The sequence below is a fragment of the Mesoplodon mirus genome (genome assembly GCF_964341445.2).
Source record: "Mesoplodon mirus genome assembly, chromosome: 13".
Lineage (NCBI taxonomy): Eukaryota > Metazoa > Chordata > Mammalia > Artiodactyla > Ziphiidae > Mesoplodon > Mesoplodon mirus.
This window is the reverse complement of record NC_138989.1, coordinates 19,766,870-19,779,348: the sequence shown is the minus strand read 5'-3', so window position 1 is coordinate 19,779,348 and position 12,479 is coordinate 19,766,870. Positions and strand designations below refer to the sequence as shown.

Below are 12,479 nucleotides of genomic sequence, written 5' to 3'. Positions count from 1 at the left end.
ATCAATAATAAATCATTTTAGAGACAAAAATTACAACTAGGTATGGACCTCACCAAGACCCTCGCCAGTTCAATCGGCCCCTTTGCTGGTAATTTAAACAACAAATTCCTGCCTGGAATCACCCATTCAACATGCGTTTTTAAGTGAGTCCCATTTCAACCTTTTAATAAAGTGCCACCGGTGGATCTGTCACCAGGTGACACACTTAGTACCAAAAAGAAAATCGGGTGGGTCAGAATCAACTCCTTACTGCCTGGAGGCACCAAAGAGAAAAGGAGTGCAGGAAGCTGACTGGACTGGTGGACCTGAAGGGGAGCAAGCACTGAAAACACCAATTTAAGTGCCTGGGGCAAAAGGCAACTCGCCTGCACTCCCCAGCTAAGGCGCCCAGAGGGAGCTGAGGGGAGGACGTTGCTGGAATGGGGGACAGGAGCAGAAACTAGGGAAGGAACGACCGGGATGGAGCACAAGTGAAAGACAAGCATGGGGCAGAAGAAGGGACAGGGATGGGGCAGGCGGGGGACCATATGTTGGGGCTGGAGGGGAGGACAGGGATGACAGAGATGGGGCCAGGGATAGGGATGGGGCTGGAAGGACAGGGATGGGGCAGGAAGGAACCACAGCAATGAAATAGGGAGGACTACAGGAATGGAGCTGGACCGAGAGGCAGAGATGGGGCAGGAAGGGGCGACAGGGATGGAGCTGGTCCAGCGAAGCCACAACCACATCCTCACCACACCTCGCTGGGGCGCTCGCTGCGCGCCACGCGCCGCGCTGGGCACTTCAGGGCGCTATCTCCCGGAGTCCCCACAACAGCCCTCCGATGCCCCATTTCAGAGACGGGAACGGCGAGGCCGGCCCTGCAGCGCCCGTTCCCCGAGGTCGCCAGCCGAGGGGGCAGCGGCGGCTGAACGCCCGACCCTCCCGGACGCGGGGTGTCGCTGGCGGCCACGGGGGGCGGCGACGCGGGGGGAGGCGCGGGCCCGGGGAGCCGGTACCTGGGCTCGGGCAGGACGATCTTCTTGCTGGCGCGGGCGGCCGGGGTCGCCTTGCTCTTCTCCATCGCCATCAGGTAGCTGACATCGGCCAGCACGGCCTCCAGGTCCGCCATGTTGGCGAGCGGCGGCGGCGGCTCCTCAGGACCTGGACGGGACGCGCTCCCGCCGCCGCCGCCCGCCGCGCCCCGACGTGGGGGGGCCGCCCCGGGGCAGCCCCCCCGCGCGCCCCCGCCCGCCCCCGCCCGCCGCGCGCCCCCCCGCGCGCCCCGCTCACCACCCCGCGCGCCTCAGCCTCACGCCCGCCCCGCCCCCCGCGCGCCGCCCGCGGCCCCGCGCACGCGCCGCCGCCCCTGCCTCTTCCGCGAGAGTCGGCGGGGAAAGCGAGCCCTGCGGCCAGTACTCCTATGCGCCCGAGCGGAGCGGGCAGGCCCGGCCCCCCCTTCGCCCGCTGACCCAGTCCCTGCGGGCACCGTCCCGCCCTCCCCTCGGGGTGGCCACGGGGACTTCCTCTCCTCCTCCGCCTCCTCCTGCTCTTCCTCCTTCTCCTCCCGACTTCCCGCCCGCTACTCCCTGCGCTCTCACGACCCCCTCTCCTCCGGGACCCCTGCGAGCAGGGGACGCCCTGGACCCAACGCCCACCACGCAAGGGACAGCGGGGAGGTCTCTGTGCCAGTGTCTCAAACTGGACAGTGGCCATCAGCATGGTCCACGAGGTCTGGGCGGCCCCAGAAATGCGCGGGCCTCACCTGTCTGCCCAGGTGACGCTGAAGCCCGTGGTCCGGGTCACCCGTGAACAGCGCCCCGCGGCCCAGCCCCTAAGCCTCAGTCCTGACCCCTCCACCCCCTCCACCCCCCTGTAAACTCAGAAAAGAGAAACCTAACAGCTGGAGAAGGTTGCTTGTCTCAAGCTAATCAGGGCAAAGTGGGGTGAGAGCTCCCTCATGAGAGCGGACCTGCCCTTTGGAGCCCACTGGTAGAGGAGCTGTCTGCCCAAGGTGGTCACCGCGCCCTTGCATGCAAAGGTTTGGGTTTGGATCTTTAAATGGTCGCTGAGAACTAGAACTAGTATTCTGTCTCTTGTGGTTTTTACCGTCAAATTAGGGGAGCCCTACTGTGCGCACAGACCCACCACAAGGGTCATATAGGGAAGTGGAAAAGCCGGAGGCCAAACACCAAGGCAGAAGGGAATTTCCAGCTTCCTGATCCTCAGTCTCGGTGTCTGGTGTCACCACTCCCCACGTGGGCCTGGGGTTTTCATTTACTTCTTATTTTTTCACAGCAGTGCAAACAAGTGCACGTTCAGAACGCATCACTCTGGCCGGAGTGATGTTAAGGGCATCCAGGAAGTCTTAAAAAGACTTGAGCTGAGAATTAATCAGTTAAAAATAAATCCTTTAAATTCATCCACATAGGTCACATTGCACCAGGAACCTCAACTTTACTAGGATTTGAGTGAATGTTCTGTCAGTAGCTTACATGGTCAACAGAGTTCATCAGAAATGGTTAAGGTCAAATTTTGGACATTAAATGTAATGTCACAGCAGAAGCAGCCTGATTTGGTTATCACAAGAACCCTGCCCTTTTTTCTTTTTCTTTTTTTTTTTTTTTTTTTTGCTGTACGCGGGCCTCTCACTGTTGTGGCCTCTCCCGTTGCGGAGCACAGGCTCCGGACGCGCAGGCCCAGCGGCCATGGCTCACGGGCCCAGACGGTCCGCAGCATGTGGGATCCTCCCGGACCGGGGCACGAACCCGTGTCCCCTGCATCGGTAGGCGGACTCTCAACCACTGCGCCACCAGGGAAGCCCAACCCTGCCCTCTTTTGTTCTCTCCCTCTCCCACTGAGCCACCCCCGCCCCACCTTTTTCCCTGTATGCCTCCCATCACAATTGGCCAGTTTTACCAGATGCTTCTCAAGACCTAACGCACAGTATTCAGTGAAGTTGTCCAAAAAAGAACAAGAGGGGTGTAAGAAGTAGGCACATGAGTCAAAGGAGCTTGGTCAGGCAGCAGAAAGCCAAAATGACAAGGGGGCACAGAATTCACCAATGAGGCAAAGATTTGCATGAGCCAAATATCAAACTTTCATCTTCCACTAACTTTTTTTTTGCCAAAAAAACAGGAACACAGAATGTCTTGTCAAGGGTCACCCCAGGAGGAGGGGTGAGTTCCCAAAAAAGCATAATGCATTTTTATGATTTAATTAGTACAGTTTCTTTCAATATGTCTTTTTATCATCTGAGCTTTCACATGATCAGATCGTCAAATAAATACATGCTTCTGCCTACATTTTCACGGTCTTCCGAATACTGAGATTTTTAACCTTGCCTCTTTGAACTCAGTTAAGAAATTTGTTTGGTAGTGGGGTTTTTTTTCCTTTCTTTTTTGCAGGAGGAAGGGGGTGGGTTGCAGCATGGGGTACTAAGTTTGCAACAAGAGACACACCTGAATTCAAATCCCTGCTCTGCTCTGACTAGCTGGGTGATCTTAAAGGTAACATATTACCTCTCCGTGCTTTATTGTTCTCATCAGTACTGTGGGAATGAAGCCATTGGACCCCAGTGTTGTTGAGAAAAAGGAGATAATACTCATAAAAATGCACCTTGCCTGATACCCAGTAGGTCCCCAACAAAGGTCACTGCATTTCCTCTATGGATTTTGCTTCATTTTACCCTCGCCTGCTGGAGAAGATACTGATTCACAGACACCACCCTTGAAGCAGAAAGATCCCTTCCCAAAAGGTTATCTCCTTAGTGCATTTCTAGGAACCCAAATTGGCAAAAAAAAAAAAAAAAAAAGACTAGCCTTTACAGACACAAGAAATGACTCTTCTGGTAAAAAGAACAGAGTCCAAAATTGGGTCCCCTAACTGAGGCCCCTCCCCCAGTGAAGTCAGTGTGACCAGAGCACCCAGGGTGTCCTTCTTTGGTCTTCCTAGTGTGTGAATTTGGGATGCTTGGCTCTCTCCTTTACCCTCTCAGCTCCTCCACGCATTCCCCACCACCCCTTCTTTCCCTTAATGCTGAACAGCTTCTCGCGTTCACTGCAAACAAAAGGCGCTAATGACAGTGATGAAGTTGTCATAACCGACCTGCTGGATCCTGTTGCTAAACACCAACACCAGCCTGTAATCATTATGGATGAACAGAGAAAACAAATAGCAACCCATTTGTTCTCAGCCAATAATGCTCCGCTGCAAAAAAGTCCGTTTCTCACCCTACCCTCCCCGAGATGATTTCAGTGACTCTGGCCTCACGCTGCTTGTGATAATTGATAAAACTTCAGAGTCCCTGCAAGGTTCATAATGTTCTCTTTTTCTCTTTTCTACGGCTTCCCAAGATCAGGGGAGGTATTGCTGAGGTGGATGCATTAAAGTTTATACTCCCTGGGGTTAACTTTGATAACAGCTTCAAGGGAAGGACACTAACTAGAGAACTAACTCATATTTGTTTTAGATTCTGGGCTTTACTGGGGCTTCCTACTTAATAAAGCACATGGGAAAAAAAGTCAACTCTAAGACTCTAATTAGAAGATTTTTGATGGGGAGGGATAAGTCAGGAGTTTGGGATTAACATACACACACTACTACATATAAAATAGATAATCAACAAGGACCTACTGTATAGCACAGGGAACTCTACTCAATAATCTATAATAACCTATATGGGAAAAGAATTCCAAAAAGAATGGATATATGTATCTGTATAACTGAATCATTTTGCTGTACACATGAAACTAACACAACATTGTAAATCAACTGTAATATAAAAAATTAAATGAAAAAAGCATTTTGGGGACCAGCAGAACATGCCTGCACTTAATTCATTAATATCACAGTATTTCATTCAATCCCTGCTAAGAGAGACTTGGTTTTTTGGTAAGCAGTCCCCTAAATATTATCGCTTTGCAAGAAAACTGCATACACTTGGGGTTGGAATGGGTTTATTTCCAAACACCTCATTCTGTAAAGTCTGCAGGTGTTTGCAGCCGCGCCGGGGCCACTGTCCCAATTCACCTGTTACTTAGATCACAATTCTGCTTATTGTCACATGCATCATAGGAACTGCTTTTCATGCTATTTTAACAGCAAAGCTTTACAAATTTTAATGGAGGTTCTGTACCTAGCACTTCATACCTTAAAAGATCTGCAAGGTCTAATACCAAACTTTGGTTTACATAGCACTGAAATTACATTCAATACAGAAGTACCTTCCTTTAAATAAGTGGGTGGAAACACATTTCTCTGCAGGGGCTTCTGGTTAGTCCCTCTCTGTAGAGAAGCCTTGGAGTGATACAGTTCAGAGCCCGGGCTCAGGAGCCAGATGGCCTGGATTAGAACCCTCATGCCAGTACTTCTGAGTTGTGTGACCTTGGACAAAATGCCTAACCTCTCTGGGCCTCGGCACTCTCAGTGGTATAATGAGATTGCTGTGAGAACAATGTTGTAACATGAAAAACACTTAAAACAGTGTCTGCTGCTCAAAAAATGTTATCGTTATCATCCTCCTCATCATCAGAGTATCTCTACATTGGGCACAGCATGATGGAAAGTGACCAGTCCCAGGAATGTAAAAACTGCTGGATGTGACCCTCTGGCTTTAGCATTGCTGAATTACTGTGAGTCTCTTCAGCTTTTTAAATCTCACCTTCCACTGCTGCCTAATGAAGGGATTGAATGAGCTGGTCCTCGAGGTCCCTTCAAATTGTAAAATTCTCTGATTTAATCCTACAGTGAATCCCTTTGCATGGTGAAGAATACTCACACCTCTCAAAAACATCTTGTGAGTTTCCGTTTGACTGTATCAGGATATACCAAGAGCATTAGTAATCACCGGTGCTACAATGCACGGGAGAGGTGAGCAATCAATCCATCAGCAGGTTTCTAGAAACAAGCACATCTGTATTTTCCTCCAGTATCTGCACTCAGCACACTGACCTTGCTTAATAAATATGTGTTGAATGAATAAGTGAATGAATGAATGAATGAATGGCATAAAATATTACAGGTTGTTTGCCTCAAAGAAACTTCTATCAGAGATAATCTAAAGGAAGGGGGGAGGGGCTTCCCTGATGGCACAGTGGTTGAGAGTCCGCCTGCCGATGCAGGGGACATGGGTTCGTGCCCCGGTCCGGGAAGATCCCACATGCCGCGGAGCGGCTGGGCCCGTGGGCCATGGCCGCTGAGCCTGCGCGTCCGGAGCCTGTGCTCCACAACGGGAGATGCCACAACAGTGAGAGGCCCGCGTACCACAAAAATAAATAAATGAATAAAAATAAAGTAAAAATAAAATAAATAAAGGAAGGGGGGAAATGCTGTTGAAAACCACAAGTACCTAATAAAGGGGGTGCTTCCTGGTAAAGGTAACCACCAGGTCCCTTCTGGTTCTTCCTGCTGCTAATGGCCAAGAAAGCCTCTCCAGCCTCTAAGAGCCTTGGTGCCCCTGGACTTTGCAAAGGTGGGTCTGAGAACTTTAGGCCTGGGATGGAGAGAACTAAATCCCTTTGCCTAACAGAAGGACTTGGAGGAGAACTTGAAAGAGGACTGAAAGAGAGAAAGCAATGAGCTGACCCAAGGCCAGGCACTCCATGGTATGAGGGGCCAGAGAAAAACCCCCAGAGGTAGGGGGCGGGGCAGAGAACTTCGGGAATAGGAGGTCTGTTCTGTTTTCTGTGCTGTTTTAAGTTTGCTGTTCTGCACAGCAATGTCATGCCTTTCCAGTGATCCTTGCAACTTCATGGCTTGTATCTGTGGGTGCTTTGATGGCAGGTTGCAGGCGAGGTTGGGAGCCAGGGCCCACACTGGGATCAATGCCAGTGGTAAAGGAACAGTGGTAAGGCCAACAGAACAAGAACTCAGCAGAAGCAGGAAATCAGGAAACCGGGCTGCCCAGACTCCTCAGACACCCAGGGCAGGCCTTGGCTTTTCCATGGGTCTGGAAAGGCCATCTTGTCTCCCTCTCAGGATGGGAGAAGATGACCTCTGGATATGTAAATCACAAGAGGCCAGAACTTTACTGCATTGCCAAGTCCCTTCTGGCCCTTAACCTGGTGGCCTTCCCTTTAAGATTCTGTCTTTCAGGGCCTGTTCTATTCAGCTGGGAAATCATATATCGGTCCAAGAAAAGCCACCACTCAAGGGGAAGGCGGGGTGGGGCAGGGAAGGATTGGGAGTTTGAGATTACCGGATGCAAACTAGTATTTATAGAATGCATAAACAAGGGCCTACTGTATAGCACAGAACTATATTCAATATCCTGTGATAAACCATAATGGAAGAGACTATATATATGTATAACTGAGTCACTTTGCTGTACCGCAGAAATTAACACAACATTGTAAATTAACTATACTTCAATAAAATAAAAATTTTAAATAAATTTATTTATTTATTTTTGACTGCATTGGGTCTTTGTTGCTGTGCATGGGCTTTCTCTAGTTGCAGCGAGTGGGGGCTACTCTTCGTTGCGGTGTGTGGACTTACCGTGGTGGCTTCTCTTGTTGTGGAGCATGGCTCTAGATGCGTGGGCTTCAGTACTTGTGGCACGTGGGCTTCAGTAGTTGCAGCACGCGGGCTCTAGAGCACAGGCTCAGTAATTGTGGCACACGGGCTTAGTTGCTCCGCAGCATGTGGCATCTTCCCGTACCAGGGATCGAACCCGTGTCCCCTGCATTGGCAGGCGGATTCTTAACCACTGCGCCACCAGGGAAGTCCCAAAATAAATTTCTTTTAAAAAAAGAAAGGCCACCACAAACCCCATTCTGCTAAGAAAAGTCATATAGCTCTCCCATGCCATGCCTTACAAGTTGTTTGGGGGTTAGCCAGGTGGGCCAGGGGGAGAGCACGGAGGCCAGGCCACTGCAGGGCTTCAGTGAATTTATCTCCCATCATCTCAGTGACCGTCTCAACCTCCCGTCTCAGCCAGTTCTGTTTCTTCTCTGCTGGTTGAAGGCAATGGCTCCCGAAATGGTCTCATTCTGTCAGAGCTCATGGGTGTAGATTCCAACAGGCCAGACTCAGTAACAAAATCCTAGGTGCCTGGGCCAGGCCTGGCATAACCCTGACCCACAAGGGAGCCACCAGAAAGGGGGTATCCTGCTCTTAAGAGGTGCTCTAGACCAGCACTCTCAGACACTTATGTACTGAAATTGCCAAAGTACAAATTCAGATTCAGAGGTCTGGGGCAGGGCCTGAGACTCTGCATTTCCCACAAGCTCCCGGGTGGGGTCAAAGCCTCTGAAATGTTGGAATCTTGGGTCCCACACCAAACCTACTAAAGCAGGATCAGCCCCATAACAAGATACCCAGGCGATTCCAGGGCACATTGAAGGATGAAAAGCCATGCTCTAGATCACACTGGAACCTTTAGCTCAGGCCCTGAAATAGTTCAAGCAGGTGTCACAAAGGAGCATTCTGTTAGATAGAGAAAGGTCAGATCAGCTGAGCCCAAATGGACAGCCCTGAGAGAAAGGAGGAGAAGAAGGAGAAACAAGTTAGAGAGGAGAGGTCAGCAGGTCGAGATTACACATGGCCTGGGAGCCACAGTGGGGAACTGAAGCTATCTTAGGGACAGTAGGAAGTCAGTGGAAGGTTTCAAAGAGAAGAGTGTCCACATCAGAGGTGCCTTTTTATAAGAGTCTGCTGGCTGGAGATACAGGACAGGTGAATGAGAGGGGACCCTGGAGGGATCTAGGGTAGCAATCCAGGAGACCTGGATGAAGGTGGCTGCAGTAGGCAGACCAGCACATCACATGAAGAGGGGCACCAGGTGTGTTACAACATGGAGGGGAGTCATCCAGGGTGATTTGCAGGCCCCCGAGGCAGTACTAAGAACAAAAAGAAAGTCCTCCTTCCCTCCTCCCCGGAAACTCTAGAACAAGTCTTTTTTTTTTGCGGTACGCGGGCCTCTCACTGTTGTGGCCTCTCGCGTTGCGGAGCACAGGCTCAGCGGCCATGGCTCACGGGCCCAGCCGCTCCACGGCACGTGGGATCCTCCCGGACCGGGGCACGAACCCGTGTCCCCTGCATCGGCAGGTGGACTCTCAACCACTGCACCACCAGGGAAGCCCCGAGAACAAGTCTTTTATTCCTCATCCAGAAGATGCCCACAGCTTGCCAACTATTCATCCTGCTTCCAAACCCTCCTTCCTTCGATCCATCTGACACTTCCCTGCTTCTGCTCAAGAAGCTTTGATAGCTCCCCACTGCCTACCAAATTAGCTTCAAACTCCTCTCTGCCTTCTGTTTCTGCCTGATCCGTGCCACATTTGTTCATGCTTTCATTCATTCAACAAATATTTACTGAGTACCTTCAACATGGCAGGCAGTAGAAAGAAATCACGCATCTGCTGAGACACAGAATCAGTCCCAGGAGGTTTATAGCCACACATTTGGAAATGCTCTTCCAAATAAGCCACTTTGGCTATATAAAATAGAAATAGTGGGCTTCCCTGGTGGCGCAGTGGTTGAGAGTCCGCCTGCCGATGCAGGGGACATGGGTTCGTGCCCCGGTCCGGGAGGATCTCACATGCTGCGGGGCGGCTGGGCCCATGAGCCATGGCCACTGAGCCTGCGCGTCCGGAGCCTGTGCTCCACAACGGGAGAGGCCACAACAGTGAGAGGCCTGTGTACCACAAAAAAAAAAAATAATAATAGTAATAATGGGTAACACTTATTAAGAGCTTACTGTGTGCCAACTATCACAGTGAACATTTTGTGTGACTATCTCATTAAATCTTCCCCAAATGCCCATGATGGAGATGGTTGGTCTCATTTTAAACATAAGAAAAATTTGAAGTCACTTGCAAGATAAGTACAATAACTAAATTAATAGGATTTGAACTCAGGCAGTCTGAGCCTAGAGTTTGTTTTTTGGTTTTCTTTTGTTTTTTGTTTTTGTTTTTGTTTTGCTACATTAACTAAAGAATGTACTGTGAGTCAAGGTGAAAGAAAAATTACATGCGTTGAAATGTTCACATCTTATTTAAGTCTGGAGAGGATGTCTTATTTTTTTAATTGAAGTATGATTGATATACAATGTCATATTAGTTTCAGGTGTACATCATAGTGATTGGATATTTATATACAATAAGAAATGGTCACATGGTAAGTCTAGCTACCATCTTAGTCCAGAGCCCAGAGGTTGGTCCCCTGATTCCTGTCTTCTAAATGTACTTATACTCTAAGTCATGGGGCTGCTGGGTCAAACAAAATAACGTAGTACACGTTCAAGTGTGCAATAAGCTATAAAAGTCCCATTAAAATGTGCTTTCCAACTCACTTCCTGCTACTCACTGAGCCCGGATCATTCTGGCCAAACCGAGTCTAGCTTTGGAGGCTTTACTCCTTGTCCCTTTGCCTGGAACCCTCTCCTTCGAGGTCTTTTCTGGGCCCCCCATTACTCAATTCTCTGCTCAAATGCCAACCCTGGCATCTCTCTGAGAGAGACTCCACTTAGTCTCTTCTGAGCAATAAGCAAAGCTGTCAAGGAGTCTTTCCTGGGGCTCCCTCCATTTCCCAAGCCCTTTTCTCCTTTCTTTCCCCTTTCTCTCTTCCTCTCCTCTTCCTCTCATCTCCCACTGACCCTTTAGTCCTTCAGGCACAAATACCCCTCTCTACTTCTCCATGTTCCTCCTTAACCAAAATCTGAACCACTCCAGCCCCAAAGCTCTCTTTCCTGTTACTGTGACCAGCCAGTGTCATCCCCTGCCATGCCAACCTTACGACCTTCTTGGCCAGCATCACCAAACCTGACCCCTCTGAGAGCAGACATCGGTCCCCTAGATGGAATCATAATCCAGCCACCATAAACACCAGAGCTAAAGTGATAATTATCAGAAGATGAGGAAAGCTCCTCTCCTAGTCTCAGGGAAGCCAATCAAAATCTCAGAATCAAAAGTTACATTTAAAAAATTACATTGATCTCCATTCATTCATTTGCTCATAGATTTCTTCACTCCATCAATCACTTAGTTAGCAAATTTTTATTGTAGGCCCTGGGATGATAGTGGGAGCAGGTAGTACCTCCTACCTTCACAGAATAACTTTCTAGCAGGGGGACTTCACTGGCAGTTCATTGATTGTTTCACTGAAATCATGTTATGTGCCAGAAGGATACAGGGGTATGAGAGTGCCTACAGCAGGGACCTTCCAATCAGGTATGGATCCAGGAGGGCTTCTCTGAGGAGGTGACATGTAACCTGAGAACTGAAGGATGAGCAGAAAGGGGGAGGGCATGGCTACCAGGTGGAGGACGCAGGCTGGGGAAAGGACACGAGCAGAAAGAACATGGATGGAGAACGAGGGCTGTGAGGTGAGCCCTGAGACAGGGCAGAAGTCAGACCCTGCAGGGCCATGGAGCACACACTTCATCCCGGGAGCAAGGGGGAGCCATGGACAGAGTCAAACAGGGATGTGACATAATCCAGTTGACCATGTGAACGAGAGCTCTGGCAGCTCTCTGGTTAATGACCTTCCCCTTCCTTTACCATAGTCCCCAAAAAGTCATGTGTAGGGGTCAGGGTGGGGGGGAGGCTGGGTTTTTCTGGAGGACTTTCCTTATAAACTGCTTTAAATAGGAATGAGAGGAAGCAAACAAGTGATAACTCCATCCATCCAAGCCTTAATATTTCTAAACAAATAAGAATGATGGGCAAAGAGATGCCTGTTTTGCCTCCTCCTCCAAAGTGCCAGGGACTAGTGTGTATTATGCAAATAGATGCCACATGCAAATGGTAACTTGTGGGGCTAATCAGCTAGGGCCAAAGTTCTGCAGGGTCACTGCAGGATCTGGGTGCTAGGGCTGTATCTGACAGAAGCTGTCCTCTCCCCTATGCTCACCCACCTTTGTTGCACCATCAGTTCAGTTGCCATCCATGTGGATACCCAGCACATGGTTAAGAAACTTCTCCAGTGGAGCCCTTGCTCAAGAAATGTTGCCACAACTGACAGCCCACTTGGGAGTCATTATGACTATCCTGATCACACTTAGAACCCAACAAATGTGCAAGAGAGAAAGTGATTTCCCAAGACTGTGGGATTACAGTCCAGACATCATGGGATGTTTGACTCCAAAAGCCTTCATCAGCTCGTCATGAGTTATAGGACTTAAGCATCTACATAAGGAGGCTTCTTTCCCATCCAGGAATGATGTGGTTGTCTATTACCAGCACTTAAATTGGATAAGATCTGTTGGCTGATCAACTTAGATTTCTTTATTGCATTCTGTATCTCCATGCAGAGACAAGGCTTTTGTACTAGTTATCAATGTGTAGCAACAATACACGTTTAGCATCTCAAAGACCCTGCAGGTAAGGACTCTGGTTATGACTTAATGGGGTCCTCTGTTCAGGATCTCACAGGGATGCGATCAAGTGTCAGCCAGGGCTGCAATTTCATCTGAGGCTCGACTGGGGAAGGATCTGCTTCACGTTTACGTGGGTGCTGCCAATATTTTGTTCCTAATGGCCTGTTGTATTTAGGACCTT

General features: G+C 49.5%; 1 protein-coding gene across 3 annotated transcripts in view; it reads right to left on the bottom strand.

Annotated features, from left to right (window-relative positions):
- The window catches only part of GRK3 (G protein-coupled receptor kinase 3), a 125,724-nt gene extending 124,560 nt beyond the window's left edge, over positions 1-1,164 (bottom strand). For 2 of the 3 annotated variants that reach the window (XM_082641515.1, XM_082641516.1), the window contains exon 1: positions 999-1,164. In XM_082641515.1, coding sequence (XP_082497641.1) covers positions 999-1,111 — 113 coding nt within the window. In that variant the 5' untranslated portion in view covers positions 1,112-1,164. The remainder of the gene's footprint in view (positions 1-998) is intronic. The other variant, XM_082641517.1, reaches the window with a different exon arrangement.
- Between the last annotated feature and the right edge of the window lie 11,315 nt (positions 1,165-12,479).